This window comes from Leishmania major, chromosome 13 (genome assembly GCF_000002725.2).
Source record: "Leishmania major strain Friedlin complete genome, chromosome 13".
NCBI classification, from domain to species: domain Eukaryota; phylum Euglenozoa; class Kinetoplastea; order Trypanosomatida; family Trypanosomatidae; genus Leishmania; species Leishmania major.
In genome coordinates, this window is record NC_007254.2 from 44480 (window position 1) to 69659 (window position 25180).

General features: G+C 58.9%; 6 protein-coding genes across 6 annotated transcripts; all 6 read right to left on the reverse strand.

Annotated features, from left to right (window-relative positions):
* Positions 1 to 2092: 2092 nt before the first annotated feature.
* Positions 2093 to 3601, reverse strand: LMJF_13_0160 (putative protein kinase A regulatory subunit; the record flags this gene model as incomplete). Its single annotated transcript, XM_001681708.1, has 1 exon — positions 2093 to 3601. One exon carries the CDS (start codon positions 3599 to 3601, stop codon positions 2093 to 2095), a length of 1509 nt encoding a protein of 502 aa, XP_001681760.1.
* A 1020-nt stretch (positions 3602 to 4621) lies between these two features.
* Positions 4622 to 6493, reverse strand: LMJF_13_0170 (putative MOZ/SAS family acetyltransferase; the record flags this gene model as incomplete). The annotated part of the gene is made up of 1 exon (XM_001681709.1): positions 4622 to 6493. The coding sequence occupies one exon, from the start codon at positions 6491 to 6493 to the stop codon at positions 4622 to 4624; it is 1872 nt and encodes a 623-aa protein (XP_001681761.1).
* Positions 6494 to 7085: 592 nt separating this feature from the next.
* LMJF_13_0180 (conserved hypothetical protein) lies at positions 7086 to 8354 on the reverse strand (the record flags this gene model as incomplete). The annotated part of the gene is made up of 1 exon (XM_001681710.1): positions 7086 to 8354. The coding sequence occupies one exon, from the start codon at positions 8352 to 8354 to the stop codon at positions 7086 to 7088; it is 1269 nt and encodes a 422-aa protein (XP_001681762.1).
* Positions 8355 to 13330: 4976 nt separating this feature from the next.
* LMJF_13_0190 (hypothetical protein) lies at positions 13331 to 14077 on the reverse strand (the record flags this gene model as incomplete). The annotated part of the gene is made up of 1 exon (XM_001681711.1): positions 13331 to 14077. One exon carries the CDS (start codon positions 14075 to 14077, stop codon positions 13331 to 13333), a length of 747 nt encoding a protein of 248 aa, XP_001681763.1.
* A 3528-nt stretch (positions 14078 to 17605) lies between these two features.
* LMJF_13_0200 (hypothetical protein) lies at positions 17606 to 19870 on the reverse strand (the record flags this gene model as incomplete). The annotated part of the gene is made up of 1 exon (XM_001681712.1): positions 17606 to 19870. One exon carries the CDS (start codon positions 19868 to 19870, stop codon positions 17606 to 17608), a length of 2265 nt encoding a protein of 754 aa, XP_001681764.1.
* Positions 19871 to 22547: 2677 nt separating this feature from the next.
* On the reverse strand, positions 22548 to 24548 carry LMJF_13_0210 (putative class 3 lipase; the record flags this gene model as incomplete). Its single annotated transcript, XM_001681713.1, has 1 exon — positions 22548 to 24548. The coding sequence occupies one exon, from the start codon at positions 24546 to 24548 to the stop codon at positions 22548 to 22550; it is 2001 nt and encodes a 666-aa protein (XP_001681765.1).
* Between the last annotated feature and the right edge of the window lie 632 nt (positions 24549 to 25180).

Consider the following 25180-nt stretch of genomic DNA (forward strand, 5'->3'; position numbering starts at 1 on the left):
TGTACATTCGGCGCCCACAGCAGCAGTAACCGCCTGTGGCAGACTCACACACACGCATACACAGGCGTCTGCTCAAGCATAAAGACACCATCGTTGTGGTGGTGGAAGGAGGAAAGGAGGAATAGCAAGAACACAAAGAAAGCGTCCATCTGGGCGTGTGCAGGTGTGTGTGTGTGTGTGTGCATGTGTGCATGTGTTGTGTGTGTTGTGTGTGTGTGTGCACATTCGGCATTGCCCTCTCCCTTGATCCCCACCAGCCACATCATGGCATCTGCCCGCTCTGTCATTATGACTGCTTGAACGTCGAACGGCGCGGTGTCGTCACATCGCCTTGTTTTTCTTTGATGCGTCTTTCGAATCATGCGGCGAGAAGCCTCGGATAAGCTTAAAACATATACACAGAGAGAGAAGGGGGAACAGACACACGCACACACGCAAAGTGAGCGAGACACGCAGGCACGATGATGCAGATACAGCGATCGGGTGTGTGTGTGTGTGTGTGTTGTGTGTGTGTGGTGTACGCGTGTGCGTGAGTTTACGACACGAGATACAAACAAACGAAAGAAAGAGCGAAATCACGCGAAGCGGAAGGGAGACTAAAACGATGCGTGAAGAGAAGAGGGAAGGGGCGCCGATGTATGCAAGCAGATGGGCGAGAGAGAGAGAGACGGACCGATGAGAGTGGGGCGCAACAGTAACAACACAGAGACACATAAATTCACGCGCCCACATCACGAGTCAGGAAGAAGAAGGAAATGGCGGGAAAAAAAAGTTCGGTGCTTTATGGCAAACGCTTTCTGCACCTTTCTAGGTGGATACTTGTGCGCACGTGGGAGGAGAAGGGAGAGGCAAGCGCAGGTGCGCAAGCCATAGACCCCTCTCTTCTCTCCCCACGTGCGTGCACCATGGTCGTTGTTGTCTAATCGTATCCGCCAACGCGCGCACTCACACCATGGATGCATGTCTCTCTCTCTCTCTCTCTCTCTCTTCCCCTCACTCTATTGTTTTGATATCAAATGCCGGTGTTGCCCATCCTCTCCCCCTTTTCGCCTCCTCCTCGTTGCTCGGTGTCGTCCGTTTCTGGTGCGTGCGTGTGTCTTTTATAAGTTGTGATCTCCCGCTCGTCACGTGTGTCTATGTGTAGTTAACGCATCCGTCCAACAGGGGGAGGGGGTGGGTGGGTGGTGCACGGATGCACATGCAAAGGCGGCAAGGCGGCTTCTGATGTGCCTTTCTCTCTGGCTTGGGCGATGCGTGGTGTTGTGTGTGTGTGTGTGTGTGTGTGTGTGTGTGTGTGTGTGTGTGTGTGTGTGTGTGATAGAGAAGATGGCGGAAGGGGACAGCATGGTGAAGGGCAGCATCGGCCTATACATGTCACAAACAAAAGGTACACGGAGAGGAAGCAATAATAAGAGCGCCGAGTGGAAGCCAGCTGGGGGATGGGGGGACGGAGTGGGGAGGGAGGACTGATGGGCCGAGAGAAGTGGACTCCCTTGCGATGCGTGGTATGTGTGGGTGTGTATGTGTTTGGGGGGAGAGGGGAGAGGGGTATGGGTGCGGCGGGGCCGGTGTAGGAAGCTGGGGGAGGGGGAGGAAAGGAAAGGAAGGGGCAACACGACACACACACACACACAGGCATAATAAAGTTGGCATGCAAGGATATGAAACACCACAACAACAAAAACGCAACAACGACAAGGCGAGAAGGCAATAACGCACGACGAACATTTTTTTTTTCGTTTCCGTCCATGCACGGTTATACACCCGCCCGCCCTCTCTGCCTGCATCCATGGATGCGTGCGTGTGTCCTCCACACATGCTGCTGTACATCGAATAGGAGGTGGGGGGAGATAAAGAGAGCACTAATATACACGAGCGTGCAACGTTAAACAAGAAAAGAATCGTGCGCCGGTTCGTCCATGTTAGAGGAGAGAGCGAGTAGGTCGAGAGGAAGGGGGAAGGGTGTCGTTGGCGTCCAAGGAGCAGCGCCGACCACACGTCCCCCCTCGCCCTTCGTCGTGATTGGAGTGGGTTGCCCCTTGCGCAGCTCCCTCCCTCCCTCCCTCCCACCCACCCCGTTGCACGTGTCTTCTTACTGGACCGCCGCCGGGGCACCCTGCTGTTGCTGCTGGAGCACTTGCTGGTAGTAGTCGTACTTGGCAGAGGTGCTATTCCGCTTCAACACGTCCATGACGGGGCCCATGCACATCTCGAAATGCCGGCGGTTCAGCTTCGCCGTCGTGACGCCCGTGACGGCCACGATGTCCGCAACAGTGCGGTGCTTATTGAGGAACTCCAGCTCGCCAATGTGGTCACCGCTGTGGAACTCACACACTTTCGTCTTGTTGCCGGCCGCGTCGCGACCGATGACCTCCACGGTGCCTTCGATAATGATGTACAGCCACTCGCCCTCCTCGTCGTAGTGGATGATGTAGTCGCCGGCAGCGAACTCGTCGCTCGTGAGGGCATCTGCGATCTGCATGCGCTCGTAGGCGTCGAGGCTCTGCAGGAAGGGAACCTTGGCCAACATCGACATGTACGTTTCACGGCGGCGGATGCAGGAGCCCATGACGAGGTTGCGGTACGTTTCGCGGTCCAGCACCCACGCCACCAGCACCTCCGTGGACACCTTCACGGTTGCTACGGCAGGCGTGTCGTACAGCAGCTCCAGCTCGCCCACCGCCGTGCCCTCCGTCTTGACGAACACTTTTTGGCCCTCTTTTATAACATCTGCCTCGCCGCTCTGAATAACGTAGAGCTTGTCGCAGTGGGTCTGACCAAACTCGATGATGCGCTCGTCCTTCACGAACTCCTCGCGGTACATCGCGCCCGCCACAGTTAGGATGTCCTTGCTGCCGAGGAAGCCGAAGAGCACGTTGTGGCTCAGCAGCTTGCAAATCATATCCGTGTCTTCCTGCGACTTTTCATGCACCGGGGGCACGTAGTTCTTGGCCGCCTCAGGGTCAATGCCCTCGACTCGTACTGTCTGGCGACGAGCGCGGCCGGCGCCGAGCGACGTCAGGTCCGCCGTGGCCTGGGTCGGCACCCACTCCAGGTTCTCGCCGAAGACCGCACACGAATTCGCGTTCTCATCCTGTTCGGCGTCCCACATGTTGCGGGTGTTCTCCTCGCACTGCTTCGCAATCTTGTTGCGAAGATCAAAGTCTATGCGGGTGTCGCTCACCTCGATGAGGCACATGCGGCGGTTCACCTGCGCAAGGGAGAGCAGCTTGCGTCCCGCGTAGTTGGAGATGGGGTTGTTGCTGAGGTTGAGCGAGTTGGCGGTGGGGTGCACCTTGAACACTTCCACGATGCGGTCAATCACGGCATTGCCCTTGACAGCCTCCTCGCTGAAGTCTGAGTTGTACAGCTTCTGGTCCATGGCGTTGAGGCAGCGGAAGCAGCTCAGATGCTCAATGACGCCCAGCACTGCCAGCAGGCCGCGGTTGCCGATGTAGTTGTTGCTGAGGTCGATCTCAAGGATGCTGTCGAAGGTTTCGTGGCTCTGAAAGAACTCTACCAGCTTCGGATTGGGTGTCTTGACGCCCTCCTGGTTGCACGCCTGCAGGAAGAGCGAGACGGGGGTGTCTCCGGCGGACATCGCGCCTGTGTATAGAGGGACGATGAGAAGAGTGGAAAAGGTGGAGTGGCGCCCTGGGCAAGAGATGGAAGAGGTGAGAGATCGAACGACGGAGGGCTGTGACGCGGAACAGCGGACGAGGGAAGGGGGGAGGAGGTCGGGCTGTGTGTATGTATAGGCGTGCGTATAAGCATGTACGTATGTAAATATGCGTGCACACAAGAGGACACGGGGACAACGCCAGCACACCCGCACACGTACGTGCGCAGCAGGGAGCCAAGCAAGCCGCCGAAGACGGCGAACCACCAGACGAGAGGAGAGACAACAACAACGCGAAGGAAAGCGCGCACACGCACGAGAGCCAAAAGTTGGAAAGGACGGGAGGGGGAGCAGACAAGGGAAAAAGGTGCGGCGACACTGAAGGAGATGTGCAGGTGTGTGTGCAGGTGTGTGTGTGTGTGTGTGTGTGCATGTGTGTGTGTGTGTGTGTGTGTGTGCAGATGTGTGTGTGTGTGTGTGTGTGTGTGTGCAGGTGTGTGTGTGCACGTGTGCGAGAGATAGAGAGACAGAGAGACAGAGAGAGAGTCACTCAGACACACCCACTCACGGCAGCAGAGACTGGCACACGTGCCAGCGCCGACACGCATCAAGTATATGGGGGCATTTGTGGGCGTTATCGAGCATGCCGCTCCTTCCAAGGCCGCAGTTGCCGCATTACCCGATTTCATCTTTCTCACGAGTGGCCTGATAGAGAGATGTACAGATGTGCACGCGTGTACGCGCGTGTACGGCCGGTGGCCGTGCTGGGCGTTGGAGAAGCACGAGACGGTCGGTGGTCGGTGGTTGGTGAAGAGCCGTCCACGGAAACGCGATGGTAGGCCACGGGAGAGAGACAGGAGAAGGGAAAGAAAAGGCACGCGGTGAGCTTCGAGGGACGACGCACACACAGACACACACAGACGGCACTCATACACACGCACTGTCGTGCGGATCTTGCGGTCACTCGCCTCTTTCACCTCTCTGCACCTCCGTGAATGCTGTTCAGTGGTGGTAGTACGGCGTGTCGTACGCGTAAGCGCCTCGCCCATCTTTTACGAGCCAGCGCTTGTCGAACATCACACACGAGCGCGGCGTCTTTGTGTGAAGCTCTGCTGCTGCCTCAAGGAGCGCGGCCTCCAGAACCAGCGTGCCCGTGTAGCGCGCGCCAGATGTCGAGCTACCTCCATTCCCAGCGCTGCCTCCGGCTGAGGAAGAGGACAGCTTGCTGCCGCTGCTCGCCTGCGAGTCTTTCAGCGAAGTGGAGGTGCTGCCGCGCTCGTGACGTTGCCTTCTCCTTGCAGAGGTCGGAGAGGTTGGTGGTGAGGCGCTGTCGTCATCGTCGCTGTAGCGCGCCGCCGCGGCGTTGGCAGCAGCGGGCTGATAGAAGGCGAACTCGCTATGCAGCAGCAGTGTTTCCATGTCGTTTGTGTGGATTGGTATGTCCATCAGCGCGCGGAGCTCCGCCAGGGTGAAGCGCAGCTCCGGCTGCGCGGTCCGTGACGCACGCCGGTGTAACGGAGCAACCTCGGCTAGAGACCGCAGCAGCGCGCGTCGCCAATAGGAGAGCAGCAACGACTGCCCGTGGGGCGAGAAGGGTCGACTGATGGCTCCACCAGACCGCCCACAGAAACCGCACCCGCACAGACGTTGCCGCTGCCGAGTCATCCAGTACGCCACATCCAGCAGGAAAGTAGCCACACGTGTGCGTTGAAACATGGGCAGCGTGACAATGCACGAGAGCGTGTGATCGGGGTGGTGCTTCAGCCTGCTGAAGTACCCCATCACCGCGTCGCCGTCCCAGTCCTCCGCGTCGAAGTCACTCGCAGCCTGGCGGAACCCCTCCCTCGAGAGCGCGACCAGGTTGGCCACTCCACACTGCTCGGCGGACGTGCAGGACGGCAGTGCGGCTGGCATGTACGGTAGCGAGGCGCGCGGAATCGTCACCACCACATACTCGTACAGGTCGACGTCGTTCGACAGCACTTTGCTCTCGATGAGCTGTTTGCTCAGGAGGGAGAGGCAGCGGCCGTAGTGGAGGTTCTTGGCACCGTCCACGAGGAACGCCTTGTACCCGGCGTCCTCGTCATGGTAGATAAGTCGGCCAGGCGGGGTGCGCAGGCGGCAGTACTCGCCGGCCAGGTGTACGTAGTACTGCTCCCGCGTGAAGAAGGGCGAGAGACAACGGTGGCACACGTAGACGGAGTGGCAGACGTCGTCCTCGGGGAGGGCCAGGTACTGTAGAGCGCTGTAGGGTGCAGAAAACCAAGGCTGGAAGGCGTAGCACAGATACACCACCTCGCACACAGCCGTGTCACGCTCCATCGCGGCCACCCACTCTTCCGGTGCGTCGCGGTGCTGCCCAGGCAGGTGCGAGACGGCGGACGCTGACGCCGCTCCTTCGTCATCGCGCGGTTCCGACACCGTCGCGGGCGGCTCAGGGGGCGAAGAGCCAGCGGACGCCATGGCAGCGGTGTTGTTGGCGAGGGCAACGTCCGCAGACAGCGGGGTGAGAGCGAAGGCATCATACCAGCCATCGTAGCGGTAGTGGTAGCCGCCGTTTGAGACGAAGCTGCCGCCGGCGGCGCGCAGCTCGTTGCAGCTGTGTATGGTGCCACTCCCAATAGTGCTGAGTGGGGCCCCGCTCCACGACGGTGCAGCCGCCTTACGCCGCTGCCGCGCCAGCTCCGTGCCAAACTCGATGCGGGTGCAGTGAACGTAATACAAGCGCCGCCATGGCTCCTCGGCGTGGGGGCGCACCCCCACCACCACCCCTGTCACGGTGAATCCGTTGCCGTGGATGTCATCCGAGCTGTTCGTGGCATGCGTGTATGTGCAGTCGGCGACAAGGAGACGACACCGCTGGCCGACCTCCATTGTGACGGCCCACCCCTGCGCTGCAGGGGTGGTGAGAGAAGCAGATCTCGCATGAGCAAGGAGAGATGTGAAAGAGGGAAGAGTTTGAGAGAGGCAACAGGCGAGGTGCAAGCAATAGACAAGAGACAAGAAAAAGGAAGCACTCCAGTGAGTTTCTGTGTCCCTCTCTTCTCTAGACATGAGAAGCCGGCACGCACACGCCCACAGACGTGCCGACGGCCCTCGCGCGGAGCAAGCAGCGGCGTGGCCGTCCGCCAGCACCCTCCTCCTCCATTTCCTTCGTATCCCTCAAAAGATCAACGCGAGAAAGGCGGACGCGGTGCCCGTGACGCCTTCATGCACGGGTCCCTACCGCTTCAGCGGCGGTTACCGCGGTTCACCCTACTGTCCCTCGTTTGTGAGAATTCATGTCCTCTGCAAGCAGTTCAGCGTCGTGCCACGGCAGCCCGTGGAGTCTCTATGGTGGAAATCAGATCTATTAACATTGACCATCTACCTCAACGCGGCGCCCTCGAGCGGTCCCCTTCCTGTGCATGCTCGAGAGGAGGTGAGAAGAGAGGGAAGACGGGGAGAGTGGCGCGGGGTACAGTCGTCACTGCTCCACTTCCTGCACCGCGTAGGCAGAGCTACTGGGAGGTGGCGTCTCCGGACTAGCGTCGCCGCCGATGGCGCTGCACCTCTCGAGCAGCGCGCGGGCGAGCTGAGTGTGGCCGAGTTCTGCTGCCAGAACACCCTTGAGCACCAACGTGCGGACACACAGTGGATCTGTGGGGCCAAGGTACCTCCGTCGCGTGGCTGCAACGGTATCTAGCAGCTTCAGCGCCTCGACGGATCGACCCTCCAGTAGTCGGTACACCTGCGCCACGTGCTCCATTGTCAAAGCCAGCTTCAGCTCCTCAGTGCCGTCACCGCACTCGCCGCCGCCGCCTCCATGAAGGGCGCGTTGAGCAGCGTTCTTGTCGCTGCGCCGCCGCAGCGCTTGAAGATGCACGCGAATCGCCATGGAGCGCTGCCACGCTTGCAGCGCAGCGATGTAGTCGGCCGCCTCGTAGTGGCAGACGCCGATGGTGTGCAGGACGTCGGCGAGAAGACCACGGGGCGGCCCGAGCGTGTGCGCGAGCCGGTCCTGTGCGTCCAGCAGCAGCGCCATCACGCTCGCAAGCAGAGTCTCTGGCGTACCTGAAGAAGCTGCAGTAGAGGATAGAGGTATCAACGAATATGTCAGACGCGCATCAGTGCCGCACAGGTCAGCCGGTGGCGCGACCCACAGTTCACCGTCGTCGCGACTGGCTGGAAAGGACGGGGTGCGCCGAAGCTGTTCAAGGCGAAGCACAGCACGGTTGTACGCGACACCAGCCAGTCCCTCGTCCAACTCACTACAGCACGCGCACTCCACTTCTGCAGATGTGCCAACAGATGAAAGCCTCGTGTGCGTGCTGGTCAGACGCTCCCTCCAGTACCCGTCGCACGTCACAAGCAGTCTCTCCGCCTCGGCGTAGTCCTGCACCGCCATGTAGATGCTCGATAGAAGCAGGAGGGTGTTGCCGAAGAGTCGGTGGCGCTGACGCTGTTGAGCTTGTGAGCCCTCGCAGCCGACCGAGACGCTATCAGCGGCCTCTTCGTGATGGGCGTCTCCATGGCGATGGTTGGTGTGGTCGCTGATGTCGCTGTGCGGGCTATGTGAGAGTGAAAGGAGCGCCTCTTCCGCCGCACCGCGTGCGTGGTGAAGGTCACCGAGGCGGTAGAGCCGCGTGGCGTCGGCGTAGAGCGCTGTCGCTAGGGAAAGACTCATAGTGTGCCTCTCACCGCAAACCTGCAAGGTCGAGCCTCTAGCCCCCTCCATGACCGGGAGTGCACACATCAGCGATGACAGCGAAGTAAGGAATGGGGCATGGAGAAGAGGAAACGCAGAATTAAGATGCGGCACGGAACATGAAGGCGGTGGAAAGAATGTGAGAGAGAAGGTGCTTGCCTTTTCTCATGCGCGCATCGGCACCGTCCTTTGTTACCGCCCCCCCCTCCCCCAAAGAACGACGCTGGGGTAAACGCGGACAAGCGCGCAGCGGGCACCCCGCTACAGCGCGAGAGAGCGAGAGCGGCTGAGAGCGGGCATGGGGTCCGCCCTTTCAGTGCGAGTGGCTGTGAAGGAAGCGGGGTGGTGGAGAGCAGAGAGCCGCCGCGGCCCCTCCCCTGTCAAAGGTGCCGTTGCACCGGCAGCCAACACAGTGCTCCGGTGGGCATAGAAGACAGGGGTGTTCGTCCCGCTGCATCTCTCCCGTGATAAGTGTGCGTGTGTGTGTGTGTGTGTGTGTGTCGCATGTGCACAGTCAGAGAACCACGCAGGTGCGCACACGCGCGCGCTGGAGACGAAGCGGAATCGTAAAAGACCTAAAACAACGAAAGGCAGAAGAAATGCGACCCGAGGGCGGCTGAGATCCAAAGTGGGCAGGGGGTGGTGGGGTGAGGGACGACGCGGGCACACACACACTCAACGCTGACACCCGCGGTAGACACCCCACGTCACTACCCTCGCATAAGCACAGCAAAAGCCGAGGAGAAAGTGCAAGAGAACCGGAGCGCATAGACATCCGCCGGCGCGCGCACACGTCATCATCGTCCTACAGAGCGCAGGACACAGACACGCCCACACACACACACACACACACACAGAGAGAGAGAGAGAGAGAAGTGAATCGAGCGAAAAGAGACGCACAAAAATGACGGTTGGAGGCCAACGAGAAAAGAGTGGCGGTCCAGCAAGCGCGTACGTGCGAGGCGGAGCGAGAGAAAGTAGCGGGCAGCGGCGGCTTAGGGGCACTTGTGCATGTATACAGCCAGTGACACGCTAAACCCGCTCACACATCCGCGCATAAACGCGTGCAAGCCTGCCTGGCGTGGCGTTGACTCCTCCCTCCGCCTCCTCAGGTAGGAGTGTTGGGAGAAAACAACAAGAAGTACATCCGTCTCAGCCGCCCATCACAGCACTTCGCACACGCACAAGAATTCACGGCGTAAGACGAATTGGGATAAGAGAGAAACCACAACGGAAATTTAAAGAGGTGGGGAGCTCGAGAAGAGCGCATCAGAAATGACTGCGAGGTCGGGCGCGGCAGCATTCCCGAGAGAGGGAAAGAGATAGAAGTGTCATCGTGCGCATGCCTAGACGAGTGTTTTGGGAGGGTGGGACTGTAGAATGAGCTGCACAGCTCATCAGCCACGCGCTCCCGCACACTCGCGCGACACCGCCGTAGCATCACCCTTCCTCTCCTTTACCCTACCCCCTCCTCACGCATGCACAGCCTGGCCTGGGCGCCGGCGTCCACCTTTCCACGTAGCATACACCATTCTTGCGCCTTGCGTGCACATCTGCCGGCTCCTCTCTCTTCCCCAGTCTCTCGTGAGAGCGTGGGCCGGCAGAAGACTGGGCACGAACGCACAATGTGACGTGAAGAGGCCAATACAGCACGGCACGAGGAAGCCAGGAAGGAGCGGAGGGAAACAGTCAAGAGGGAGGAAAGGAAAAGGTGGCAGAGAGTTTACGAGACTGCCTCCACTTGCTGCGTATGCGTGTCTGCGAGTCTGTGGAGAGAGAGCGAGCGAGACAGAAAGAGGGGGGTGCAGGAGGGCAGACAGTGGTGTATCCCGCAAAGAACTTGAGAACGGCCGAACATGCACCGACCGGCAACATCAACGCCAGCCAATACGAAATAGGAATGCGGATGAAGAAGGAAAAACACACAGAAACGGAGATTGAGAGGACGACAGAAAAAATGAGAGTAGAAGACCACATCTGAAAAGAGTCGATGTGCATCTATTATATACAATATCTTATTGTGTGCATGCGCGTGTGTCAACGTGTGTGTGTGCTCAAGGTGACAGAGGGAGAGACACGTATACATCGCACACGAAACATACATTGAGAGACACACACACACACGCATACACGGACAGGACAGAAGAGGGAGGGAGGGGGGACGGAAAGGGTGTACAACAGGGATGAGAGCGATGAGCGAAAAGAAGATACAGAGAGGGAGAGGAGGTGAAGAAATCACTGAGATTGGGAGAGTTGTGGTGCGCGTGTGCGCTTGTGTTCGCGTGGGCGTGGGTGCGTCCATGTGCATCATGCACACGCACACACAAAACGATGCACACGGACGCACGATTGCGGCACAACGCAGAGAAAGGTACAGAAAAGAGTCTCATAAAGAGAGAGAAGATCGCAGCCATATATGCAGGCATGCATGCACACACATGCTTCTTGAGCCACCCCCTCGCCCTCGCTGCTGTCCTGACGCCGCCACCGAGGGTTCTGCTTTTCTCGCTGCCGTTTGGCGTACGCCCCACCCACCCCATCATCATCATCACAGCAGCTGCGGCGGCAGCGGTGGTGGTGGCGGCGGTGGCCGCATCGCACATAGAGAGGAAGACGAGTGAGAAAGATGGGCATATGTGTGTGCATGGAAGAGAAACACAAAAACAAGATTGACGCATCCTTCGATACGGCGAAGGTGGGAGAAGAGAAGAGGGTCGGCAGACATGCGTGTGCCTGTCTGAGGGAGGAGGGACCTCGATAGTCGGTGAGAAACCCGAGAGAGCAGGAAAACACATGATGGCAATGCTTACAGACCTAAAAAGCAACAACCACAACAGAGGAAGAGAAAGAGAGAGAGGAGAGAAGTGCAACACACACTTACACACTTACACACACCTACGAAGAGACGAGAAGGGAAGAAGGACGAAACGAAGCCCTCAAATGGCGGTTAGACCATGAAGAAGGGGGTGAGAGTGCGCCGAAAAGAGAGGTGGATTAGGGGACTGGGCCGCGGCGAGGCCAGGGCGGTGTGCGGGGTGGAGAAGGCCAGTGGTGAAACCTCACATAATCGCACACCCGTACATGCACACGGAGAGAAAGAGAGCAGGGCAAAGGATAAGAGAAGGAAAGCTCAGAAAATATCAAAGAGCCGCACGAAGAGGAGGAGTTGTTGAGGTTGATACAACACAGCCCCTACGGCGTGAGCAGCTCCTCTCCATCACCCCTCTTCCAACCTCCTTCGAGATATTCGCCACCGCTTCCGGATCATGAAATATGCACATGCACGCGTGCAACATGCGTGAGCGCACACGAGAGCAGGAGAAGTGAAGCATGGTGAAGTTAGAGAGCCAGAAGAAGATAAGCCCGAAAACGAAGACAGCTGCACAGAGGCACATCTAACATTCATCACGCGCGCAGGGACGTGCAGCGGTAGAGCGAAGGCAACGACAGGATCCACGACAGGGAGGGAGGATGTACAGCGAGAGAGATGAGAAACAAGGAAGAAAACTCGAGTCGACAAAGAAAAACAAAATTTTAAAATGCAATCCCGAAAAACACACACATACACACGGAGGGGGGGGGGCAAAGCAACGCAACGACTGTCGAAGACCGCAGGGACGAGTGACAGCACAGCAGAAATCACCTGAAGAGAGAGGGTATAAGCCGACGCCTTGTGCGTGTGTCACCGCACGTGTAAACGCACACATGTACTCCACATCGCACCACACAGATTTTGCTTCGTGTGACATACAGCAACAGCAGCCCGCAGGCAATATGCTCTCCTCTGCACTCTTTTCGATCATCTTGCTTACCTCTCGCATGTCGGCCAACCACCACCTCTTCCCTGCTTGCCCCCCACTCCGCCCATCCGCCGCACCGGAGTGACGTCCCTTCTTCGTCTCGTCGCTCCTCCGCCCCACCCTCAGTGCGGTGGGTGTACCGTTGTCTGGTGCAGAGCTCATCATGTGCACCATCGACTTTAAGGGAAGAGATGTGGGGCGGTGGAAGACACCTGTTCTCGAACATCACACGCAGCGGCACAGTCGCACGCAGATAGAAACACAGCATGGCGCTAGTGTGTTCTTAAGCGTGAGACTGCTGCGCGCATGCGCCGCTGCTGTGGCGGCCTTCCTGCGTGCGTGCGTGTGTGTGCGTGTGTGAGCGCGGGAGACAGAGAGGGGGTGGGGCCAACGAGCTGGGGAACAGCGGCGAGTAAGCGAGCAACGAAAAGAATGTGCACACCCAGCGCGAGGGAGACAGACGACCAGATACGCGCACACATTCGTGCCACAGAGAGGAGACCATGAAGAGACAGCGGCGGTGGCGTGCGATGAGAAAAGAGGCGGCCCGCACAACTAGTCGCATGAGGAAAGCAAATCGCGGAAAGAACAAGAGAGAGAACACGTGTATAGGTGGCGGTGTGTACAACATCGAGCAGGCAAGATGAGGCAGCATGCTGGGGGAGGGGAGAGGAGCACGCACACCGACACGCATAACGACGGGAGCAATAAAACCCGATGAAAAACGGACTTACACGTACACGTACCGGAGGCGGCAGCGCGAACGCCGCCAACCGCCAAAACAACAGAGATGGAGAGAGAGAGAGAGGACCGAGAAGATCAGCAGACAGAAAACACGGCGCACACACACAGAGACACAACTGCGACAGACTGCGCTGAGGCTGTGCCTGTAACTCTGTCGTTGCAAGAGACGGAAACACACACGTTTGAGTTGCATCTGCCGCGCATACACTCAGGCACATAGACACACGGAGAAAGGAGTGGAGGAGGTGGCAGCAGCGCATCACATAGACTTACAAGGAAGGCGAAGAGGTCACCCTACACCTCCACGACAGCGCGACGGACGAGCACGTGTGCTGAGGTGCACACAGTGGCTCGCCGCCCCATTTTCTGTTGCGCGTCGACCGGTCACCTGCCGACTTGTCACTCTACTTCTCTCTCTATTCTGGTCCGTTCCCGTCTCCTCGTCGCCGATTCTGCCGCACGTGACCTCAGCCACAGATGTTACTCGGGGAGGTAGCCCATCGCGCGCAGAGTCTCTATGTACTCGTTGTGTGGCACGACCCACACGGCGAACCCGCCCTCGGCCGAAAAGTTGGTGCAGGACCCGGGCAGCTTCCCCTTGCGCACCTGCATCGTAATCTGCTGATACCCGGCCAAGCCTTCTGGGGTGGAGGTCTCGTAGTAGTGAACGACGTCGAGCCCGGGACCCTGCTGCTGCTGCTGCGCCGACTCTCCGCTGGACTTGTCAAGCATGTCCTCCACGTTCGAGTAGGAGCCATACGGCGATGAGCTAGTGGTCTTGCTCGTCCCACCGGCCGCGGCGGCGTTGCGGTGTGACTGCTTGCGCAGGCTCGCAAAGTCGACGTCGCCGTAGCTGAACACCTTCCTTTCTGGCTCTACGGCGCGCTCCCGCAGCTCCACGCAGCTCGCCTGCCACGGGCATTGGTGCAGAAACTCGTTGTTGAGGATACGCTCGCTGCCGCCATGGCCAAGCGGCGTAGGCGGCAGGCTCGTCGCCTCTCTCGAGCGTGTGACGACCTCGTAGAAACGCTTGAACTCCTTTAGCTGTGCCTTGCTGGGGGTGGAGACAGGATGCCTCAACGCCGAAAGTGGCGAGGGCTTCGTGCGAGGACGCGCCGTGTAGTAGGCGCCGCTGCTGTTTTGACGCTTGGAGACGTAGCCCTTGTGCATCGCGGACGCCACAGCTGCGCCGACGTCGGAGCGCCGCACCAGTGTTAGCATCAACATGACTACGTGTGCGGATACGCGATGTCAGATGTCTGTGTGAGGACCTGTGTTAGATGTTTACCTCTGCGAGCGGGCAGTGTGTGGGGGGTGCGTTGCTTCAATGTGAAAAGTCACGAAGGGCAGAGGTAAAGAGAATCGATGCACTCGTTTGCCGATACATGCATGTTGTAATCGTGTGTGTGTGTGTGTGTGTGTGTGTGTGTGTGTGTGCGGGTGCGGGTGAGGTAGCCGCGGCGGCAGTGAAGGCGCAAGCGCGTATCATCACAGTCACAGAAATACGATAGACGGAGGTGGAACAAGGATAGGAGCGAGGATAGAATGAGGCATAAAGGCAGAGAACGGCAGCAGGGAGCTCGAAAGAGGCACCGGCTCATCATCACAAACTCAACTCGTACATGTGGGAGCGTATTTGATAGAGAGGAGACGAAAAGTGAAGCACAACGACAGCAACAATCGATGTTAGCATGGGTGCGGAGCAGACACAGGCACATGCACGCATACGTACCTACGCACACGCAGAAAGGGAAGAAAAGGAAGCGGTGCATAGGCGCGCTCCTTTCGTTGTGTGTCTGTTGTGTGTGCGTGCTGTGCTCAGTGCACCGCAAGTTGCGCTCATCGACAGCATTCACAAATTATCATCGCGCACACGCACGCCCACAGAGCACAACAACAAAACCACCCACAGACACACCCAGGCACACACGCGCGACGCCCCTCGCAAACATGTTGCAGCCCCCCACGAGGCGAGAAACGACGCCTTCAAGGCAAGAATCGGAGGAAGGGGGCAGGAGAGCAGATGTGAAGGAAAAAGAGCAGCGCTACACACCAAACACACACACACACTGAGTGCGTGGGGGGAGGGCACAAGTCGCAGTAGATGCGTGTGAGTGCCAGCACGAATACCATTTTGTTATTTTGCATGTACTCGTACACATGGCATGCACTTAAAGACCACCCCTGACGACCCCCACGACAGGCGTCACTGCTTCCGTCCTCGAACGCAGGACCCTGAACGCGGCCCACGCGGATCAAGGCATGCAGCCCAGACAGGCCCGTGTGTCACAGAGCGCGCGTCACGTATCCGAGGAAAGGCAAGCAGATCCTCACTGGACGCATAACCTGATTCGGCGGCAGGACGCTTCGTTGTAGAAGACCAGGGTTTAGCCGTAGTGCAACAGGAGGTAGATGAGCTGTGGTTGTTTGTGTATGCGTCTGTGGATTAACTTGTTCGTGGGGGTGAAACGGCCATGCTGATAAAACAGAAAAAAAAGAGTGTACCTTTCGTCGTCGTGAGAGAGGAGACGAAGGAGAGGTAGAAGAGAGAGAGAGGGGGCGCAAGGAGGAGGAGGAGGATGGGGTTTCGGAGCCCTCCCTCCACTGCTAAAGCGCAGGTGGCACACACGCACACACACACACACACCAACACGCGCACACGCTCAGATGCACCCATATAAACGGTCCCTCTGTGAGTACTAACGTCAGCAAAAAGTACTTGAGAGGGGGAGAGAGAGAGAGGACGAAAGAAAAAAATGGGGGGAGAAGGGGGAAGGAATCAAAGGCATGGGCAGAGGTAAAAACACCAAAATATATAAAAAAGCAATGAAGACGTGCTCGCGTACGCCTGGCACAGAGGTCGGCGAACGGCGGAAGGGCAGGGACGGTGTGTCAGGCGCGCAGAAAGACGAAGAAAAGCTAGGCTACGATAGAAATCGCTCGGCGATATCCAATATAAAGCGCACGCGCACGCACGCACGCACACGGCCAGTGCAGCATTCATCTCACGTACGGCCTCTACTCCCCCTCCCTCCCTCCCTCTTGGTCGTTCGTATCGTTTCCCCGTTTGAACGTCCTTCTGCCATGGCCTCCTCGCCTCCTCCCCCCCTCTCCCTACGACGCTCTCACCCATCCCCTTCTCTCGCCCCATATTTCCGTCCGCAACACGGAAAGCGCGCAGCCAGCGCACACACACACACACACGCACGCACGCACACACGCACGCACGCACACACGCACGCACGCACACGCACACGCACGCACACGCACACACGCACACGCACACGCACACGCACACACACGCACACGCGTAAATTGTGGGGAAGGAGGCGGCGAGAAAACGGGGAGGAAAGGGAGATAGTAAGTAGGAGGAGGGAGAATCGGCGAAAAGGACACACATACACACATACATACATACATACATGTGTGCGCGCATGTAGGAGCACGGAAATGGCTGATGCAGGTATGGAATCAAGAAGGAAGAGGGCATGCAGAGACACATGCACCGACATGCACGCAAACCGACAATGGCGATGACGCTCGTGAGGAGGAATAGTGGCCGACACCTGAGAGAGAGAAAGGCTCGGAAAGTGATGCATGGAAGAGAGAGGAGGGGGCGCATACACACACGCATACATACATACATACATACATGCACACACACACACACATAAAGCACACGTGTACACGTACAGGAAGGCAATCCACAATGCAGCAAGGAGAGGGGGGAAAAAGGGGGGGGGAGGGGAGAACAACGCACCACAGAAAACACAAAAAGTGTGAACAGAAAGCGCGCAAGCACCCGAATAAAACAAAAAGGAAAACGAGAGAAGTACGCAAAAGGCACAAGAGGACTTGACGCCTCAACATGTCCATTTTTCTCTGTCATAAAACACGAGTTGAACTCACACTCAAGCCCCGGGCTGTCACAGGGCCCACATCGCGTGGGGCCAAGCAGCCGTACACACGCGTTGCAGCAATGCGCCGACCCAGTCATCGGAGCACGGCCTCTGACTCGAGCTCCGCCCACCCACTTCCCACGCCGCCACCCGGTGCATCCCCTTCGGGGTGGCGCAGGCTCCGCCACCAGTGGGCAGTGAAAGCCGGGGGTGAGTGGGTGGGACGCGTTCGAGCTACGCGGACACTTTGCCACTCATACGGATAGCACAAGCGTGTTCGCTGTCGCAGGTCGCTCCGGCGCATCACCATCCACGACCTCGCCGCCGCCATGAGTCGCAATGAGTCCCTCTAACATCCCCACGTCCTAGGCACTTGGCGCCGCCACCGCCAGGAAGTCCTTTGGCATTGGCAAGGATCAGGGGCTGCGTGGCTTCCTCCATGAGAGTGGGGGGATGCACTGGACCCCTGTTGATACCACGCAGAAAGAGGTGTTTCCCTCCATCATCGGGTGAACGGAGAAGAGCAGAAAAACGAAAAGGCAAGCAACAAAAAGAAAACGAAATATATGGGGCGAACAGAGGTGCTTGCGTGTGTGTGTGTGCACGTCGAAGCAAAAAAAAAAAGAGGAAGAGGACGAAAAAAGGAAAACGGGGGAGAGACAAGACTAAAACACAAAAGGAAGCGGCGGGGCGCCGGCGGGTCGACAGAGATTGCGGAACACGCGCCGTGGGTGTGAAAGAAAAGGAAAAAAATTTAGGCGAGACTCGGCACCAACAGCCCCGGAGACAGCAACGACACAGCGAAGAGAACAGTGGCGGTCACGAGCGCCCGGTAGATGCGGGTGGGAGCCCTCTACTACGGGGGCGCAGAGTAGACGTACTCAATAATGCCCTTGTGGTACGCACTCATCAAGTGATCGCGCAGCACAACGCGCAAGTTCGTCCGGTCCGACAGCAGGCCGATGACGGCCGACGGATCATCCGTGCATATGTACTTGCCGCGTGGTTGCCAGAGAAAGTGGTAGAAGCCAAGCGGGTCCAGCGCTTGCTTGTCACGGTGTTCGGTTGTCGAGTAGCGCTTAAAGTCGATGTCGCACATGGCGAGATCACCTTCCACGGAAATGCCTTTTTCGATCTGTTCTCCCTCGTATACGCGGACGGCGTTGTTGTCGAAAGGCTCGCGGCTTGGCTGGAAGAGGTCGCCATGTTCGGTCTCGTTGACGCAAATGACCGGGTCGACTGGTGACGGCGGGCGCTTCGAGTCTTTCTTGCGCGCGGTCTGAGGCCCATTCGCCATATCCACAGAGTAATAGCGTGCGCTGCGCCCAATGTCCAAGGCAGACAAGTTGCCATCGCCGCCATCATCGGCATTCCTCGTGGACCCAGTGCCACGAGGCTCCTCATGCGAAGCGGTCCAGAGAACGACACAATCCCGTACCTTCCGCACGGAGTGCATCGGGCCGTCCTGCCCCAAAATCGAGGCACAGCTGGCCGCGTTTCCAGAGGACAGCAATGAGTCCACGTAGCCCAGCCGCGGCACCATGTCGCTGCCGTTCACAAAGTTCTGGTAACTCTTGGCGAGGCCGTGCTTCGTGAGGAAATTCGACAGGGATTGGTTGGCGATGAGCGGCGCGCCGAACGTCACGCACAACAGCCGATCACGCATCTGTGACGTGTTCTCCAGCAACATGCACGTCGTCAGCCAGGAGGCGACGGCGCCCCCGATACCGTGGCCGCAAAGCACCACCTCCTCGCCGTTTTTCACCATCCGCAGCACGAGGCTCAGCACACGGTGCATTATGTTATCATCGCTTATGTAGCCGAGGAGGCCCTCCCGCACGTTCCACGTCGCCAAATTCGTCTTCAGCCCTGCCTGGTGCGCCTCATCCTTGTTCGACACAATCTTGCCAAGCACCTCGTTCTGTTGCATCGCCTCACTGGTCCACAGCTCCCGAGACACCAAGCGCGTGCTTAGCACCTGATGCACGCTAGGCGGTCGGCTCGCGCCGGAGCTGAAGGCGACGAGGCGAAGATTTCCTGGTCCGCTAAACACAGTGAAGAGCTCCGTTACTTGAAGCGGTCGCATCACTCGCGCGTACACGGGGAAGTCTGTCATGGCCAGCGAGATGACCGGCGCCGCCAGCGCCTCCCCGGCGATGCTGCACGCCACCAGGGCGAGTAGCACCTTTCGCGCGGCCCCGACGTTCCCAGCCATGCTGGTAAACAGACGCTTCTCCAACTGCAACGGCATCGCACAAGCAAAGATCTCATCCACCTCGTCAGCAGAGCGACTATCCACGAGGGCTTCGTACTTGTCGCGCACCAAATCCTCCAGCACTTCTATCGACCCAGATGGCAAGCTGCCACCGTCGATGAGCTTCGCAGCCTTTTTCGACGTGTTCATTAGCGAAACGTGGCGCTGCTCATGAAACGATATGGTGACGGTCGGGGATTTGCACTTGATGCAGGTTTCGAGGTAGGCGAATGGGCTGGAGCAGAGTGGGTTGATGCAGCGCCGCGGGGCCTCCATCTCGCACCCGAGCACGTACAGGCCCCAGCGAAAAGAGTTCGGCTCCATCACAGTTGGCAAGACTCCACCCCATTTTCTTCCGTCTGCATCGCCGTTCCTGTCAGACCCACCCCTCGCTGTCCGGTCAGACCCGCCCCTCGCTGTCCGGTCAGACCCGCCCCTCGCTGTCCGGTCAGACCCGCCCCTCGCTGTCCTGCTAGAGACGCCTGCCGAGTCGTACACGCTGTACCGCATCTGCGTTATGAAGACCAATGCCTTGGGCACGGCACACGTGAGGCAGGTACGAGTTATCCGGCCACCCATGAAGTCGTTCATACGCATGTAGTTACTGCACTCGGCACACGTGGCACGCCAGCATAGCCGGCAGTGATGGATGCTCGACGGTGACATGAGGAAGCGGTGGCAGCAGTGACAGCTCTGGCAGTTGCACGCGATCTTCACCATCTTGCACGTGTCGCAGCGGGCGTTTGTTCCGCCCTCGTAGCAGGAGCCGTATCGCTTCGCGGGGTCGTTGCTTCGGGCGCCGGAGGTGGTCGCGGCCGCCTCCGGTATCAAGCCGCCCCTATCGTACGGTCCCATGCCATCATCCATTCCTCGGCTAGAGCCGCTGCTGTCCAAGCGGTCCGCGGGACCCCCGTCCGGATCACGCATGTTAAAGCGGCTGCCGGGGTACGTTGTCATACCACCCGACGTCCTCGATGTCGAGAGTGGCTCCTTGGCGCCAGGACCAGCTGACGTCAGCGAGGTGCTGCCGCGACTCCCGAACAGTTTCTTCATTGCTGCAACTCGATAGGCGTACGCACAGCGTCCAAAGGCAGATCCACGCGCGAGAAGCACCAAGGGCGAACCGAGGCGGAGAAGACGAACGAAGAAGGAAGAAGGAAGAAGGAAGAAGGAAGAGAACAGACACACGTCAGCAGCCGGCTGCAGAGGCACCGAAGAGAGGGAGAGGGAGGAAAGGAAGCACAAGACAACGTCCAGAGCGATGGCGCAGTCACGAAGGACAACAAGCAGAACAAAAAAATAAACTAAAAGACGCTCTTGCAGCAGCAATGGCTGTATATCTATCTATAGAGAGAGATCGATAGATATGTGTGTGTGCGTAGGCCCCCTTCGCGGGCCGGAAGTGCCTCGGTGTTGTGAAGAAACCTCTGACTGGGCTAGACGGCACACACACACACACAACCACACGGTGAGTCGGGAAAGGCAGAGAGACGGGGAAACGACGGAGATAAAGGGACGACGCGGGTGCACAAAACGAAGGGAAAGGAGAAACGGGCCGGCAGAGAAGCGGGCCAGGAACAACGTGCACGGCAACGAAAAAAAAGGGGGATCGAGGAACACAGTTGAAGAGAAGATAGGCGCTGGCAACGATGGCAAATCAGCACAATACGGAACGAAAAAACGCAACACAATCGATGACGAGCCAAAAATATGCGGGGGAGGGGCGGGGAGGGGGTAAACACACGAACACAGGCGTGTGTCCACGTGTGCAGCGTCTCAAGCAAGCAAGCAGTAGGAGAAAACTAGCAAAGAAGAAGAAGGCAAAAGCAGAAGAAGATCGACGGCAACTCACGTGGCGGCGGCGCTGTCAAGGATGCGCCTCCCCCCTTCTTTTCGTGTTCTGGGTCGGGTCGACCCGTCCTTGGTGGCCCCTGTCAAAGACCGCTGGGGGACGTGGTAAAGGAGAGAGGGCGGAAGAGCGGAAGGGAGGGGAGGGGGCACAAGGCACACGCACAGACACGCGCCGGCAGCGGGTACACGCGAGTTCCTTGAAGAAGCACAAACGCGAAAAACGCGATGGCGACGACGGGAGAGGAACAGCAGGTTGAAGCAGCAACAAGAGACGTGAGAGCAGGAGACAGGTTTACTACAGCAAGCAGGAATGTGAGGAAATCAAAGTGGTAAAGGGCTGAAGCATAAGACAGACAGAAAGAGGAGGTTGGGGGAGGGGAAGCAACTCGACCAGAGCGCGTGCGTTTGTGCGTGTGTGTATATGTATGTGGGTATGTGGGTATGTGTGTATGTGTGTGTGTGTGCGTAGGCGAGAACACACGTTACACGCACGGGCACATCAATGCAGAAAGAGGAGAGTCAACGAGGAGGAGCGCACGAGGAAGACGGTGGGGGCACGAGAGAGAAGTGGACGTGAGAGATGAGGCTACTCCACGGTACTAAGCCGAGAGATGGAAATGAGCGATATGCACACCCCTATGCAGCTGCACAGTGGAAGTGCCAGAGCGACTCTGGAGGGGGAGGGGGGGGGGGCAGAGAGGGAGATGAAGGGGGCAGTGCACGAGCTTTTTTTTGCGGTTCCTCAACATGTCCATTTTTCTCTGTCATAAAACACGAGTTGAACTCACACTCAAGCCCCGGGCTGTCACAGGGCCCACATCGTGTGGGGCCAAGCAGCCGTACACACGCGTTGCAGCAATGCGCCGACCCAGTCATCGGAGCACGGCCTCTGACTCGAGCTCCGCCCACCCACTTCCCACGCCGCCACCCGGTGCATCCCCTTCGGGGTGGCGCAGGCTCCGCCACCAGTGGGCAGTGAAAGCCGGGGGTGAGTGGGTGGGACGCGTTCGAGCTACGCGGACACTTTGCCACTCATACGGATAGCACAAGCGTGTTCGCTGTCGCAGGTCGCTCCGGCGCATCACCATCCACGACCTCGCCGCCGCCATGAGTCGCAATGAGTCCCTCTAACATCCCCACGTCCTAGGCACTTGGCGCCGCCACCGCCAGGAAGTCCTTTGGCATTGGCAAGGATCAGGGGCTGCGTGGCTTCCTCCATGAGAGAGTGGGGGGATGCACTGGACCCCTGTTGATACCACGCAGAAAGAGGTGTTTCCCTCCATCATCGGGTGAACGGAGAAGAGCAGAAAAACTTCTTGGTGCCAGCATGCAGCTGTGCATCTGCTGTTCCGGTGCCGATGCAGAGGCAGTCGGCAGCCAGGCGCGTGAGCTTCGGAAGGCAGAGAAGGAAAACGGAAACAGTAACACAAAACGCGTTCAGCAGGGGACGGTAGTATAACGGCGAGGGAAGAGACGAGTACCTTCAGGTCTGCCGCTTCCGTCGTAAGTGTGTGCATGCCAGTGATGGAGTGAGAGAAGGATGAAGAGCGAGAAACCGGAGGCGAGAGCGGGGGGCGGCGTAGCCGTCTACACGTGCACAGACACCTTCCCATGGACGCCTCACAACCCTGCCGGCGCTATACACCTCTTTCACCTCATCCCCATCACCGCATAATGATGCGCGACTACATGGCTAAGACTCGGTGTTGCGGTAGAGGTGGATCATCACCCCTCGATTGTACGCCTCCACAGAGTGATCACTCAAAACCGAGGCCTCCCCGCAGCCGTGCTTCAACACCGCGAAGGCGGTCTCCGAGTCGTCGGTCGACACATACCCGTAGGCACCGTATTGGATAAAATGATAGCGGCCGAAGCACGTGAAGCAGCGGTGCATGCGGCGCGAAGACACCGGCAGCACTACATCAGCCACCGTGTCCGCCGCAACCCGAATTTCAGAAGGTGTGACCGGCTCATCGCTGACGTCGGGTTCAGCGCCGCCACCTTCGCGGCACGAGTGATGCACGGTGTTCCATCGCCTAGACGCGGCGCCGCTCCTGCGCGCGCATCGGCTTTTGAAATCGTGGAGGACCGCCTCCACGTCGGCGTCCAGCTGCGCTGCCACCTCACGAGATGGTGCTGGCGTGTCGTTCTCCAGCGCGTCATGGCTGTTGCGGAGGGTGGTATCAGCATACGCAGCGAGCTGCGCTTGCTCTTCCCACAATGCAGACGACTCGTCAGAGATGCCTTCCTCCTCTGGCACGGCGGTCTCCTTGCCCGTCGCGTTGTTTATCGAGAAGAGTGCAGACGTAACTGAAGCGCCAACACCTGGAAAAGTGTCCGCAATGGAAGTGCCGGACGGCGTCTTGGCACGCAAGCGTGCCAGCGGGGTGGAGAGCCTGCCGGCGCTGAGGGTGGGGGTGCTGGCTGCTACAGTCGCGGCGGAGGAGGAGGCGACGGTATTTGCTGCTGGCGACGCCGCACTCGCGGGGCTGCTTTGACTACCGCCGCCCCTCCACCAGCTCTGGGCTGCCGTGAAGACGGATGTGACGAGCTCCTTAAGTCGCGACTGCGCGTCCCAAGCGAGTTCGTCCGTGCACGACAGGCGAGGCACAATATCGCTGCGGTAGACAAAGTTGTGGAAGATATGCGTCCAGCCGCAGCTCTGTACGTGGTCGGCCAGCTCATAGTTGCCGAGCAGCGGCGCACCGAGTGAGACGCACAGCAGTCGCGGTGTCTCCTCCTGCGAGCCGCGGGGCACCAGCAGAGAAGCACATCGTTGCAGCAGCTGCAGACTCAAGTACTGCGCAGTGGCCCCGCCCAGCGAGTGGCCGCACAGGACAAGGGTATAACCGCCACTGCGGACGTCTTCCAGAAGCGTGTCGAAGGGCAGCCCAACCTCTTGCGCCTCTTGCGCGAAGCCCTTGTGCACCTGGTACTCCCACACCTTCCGAACACCGCCGTTGAGGAGCACCGTTGCCTCAGCGCGGTTGGCCCCCTCTTCGTCCTCCGCTGTCGTCGTCAGGCAGACGCCTTCGTGCAACGTCGACCACACAGTCTCCGTTACACGCGCAAACTGCATGTCCACCCAACGCGTCCGCCAGTTGTGCGTTCCGGGAAAGGCAATGAACTTAACGCGACCTGGCGCCTCAAGGATTGTGTAACGCTCCCGTGCTACGGTGATGCGTAGTACAGATGCATACGGGATGTCAGACAGACTTAAGGTGATGTTTGGCGCTCCAAGGTACTCGTACGCGATTGCCGAGGCCACCATGGAAAGCAGCACTCGCTGTGCCAGAACGGCGGTGGTGATGGCGCGGAAGGCGAGCATCTCTTCGTAGCGGTGGAAGAGCCCGCGAAACATGCGCTCCACCTGCGTGGTCGTCATCCCGCCCACCTCCATGGCGCGCAGCGAGAGCTGCTGCACGTCGAGCACGCTGACGTCGTCCATCACGCTCTTGGACACCCCGTTCGGGCGGACCACACGTGCAGTGTGCGGCTGCGTGACAACGGTGGGCAGCCCACACCCGTAGCACACCAGTCGACGTGTCAGGATACGGCACGACGAGCCGATGCACATGCGAGGCATGGGCCCCACTGTCCGAAGTATGTACAGCCCCCACAGAAGGCCAGCGTCGCTGCGCGTGGCGAGGTTCGCCAGCGCCCATAACGTGGAGCAGCGGTCGCACACCATCATCTGCCGCCCAAGCGTGTGTACGTAGTGTCGATATCCCCAGCAGCCGGAGCACACAGCGCGCCAGCAGCGGCGGCAGTGATGCCGATTGGCGTGGAAGCCGAAGCGGGACCGGCACACAGAGCATGTCGTGCAAATGCAGCCCTCCTTCGCACGCTGACACGTTGTGCAGACACGGTGACCTTCCAGTGGCGCCGGGCGCACGATGATCGGCGTCCACATGTCTGTAACGCGTTGGGTCAGGGGTGTCGTGTTATCTGTATCGGCGCGTCGCTGCGCTGGCGTCGTGCTGCTTGTGGTGGCGGTGCACACGTCGCCCCACTGCGGCTGTGTGTGGGTGTAGACAAAGTCGCGCATCTGTGCAAACTGCGGCCACTGCGGCTGAGGCACCGCCAAAGACGACGGCGACGACGCCGAGTGCATCTGTGGCTGTAACAGTGATGAGATAGAGAGAGAGCGGGGAGAAGTTGGAGAAGGAAAGCAGCGTGAGGGCGACAAGCACTGCCGCAGCCGTGAAGACGAAAAAAAAAATGAAAGGAAGCGGAAACGCGAATGCCTCGTTGAGAGAGCGACAGCGAAGATGAAACACCGCCAGAGCAGCAGCGTCCAGAGCTGCAACAGCAACGACAGCTACA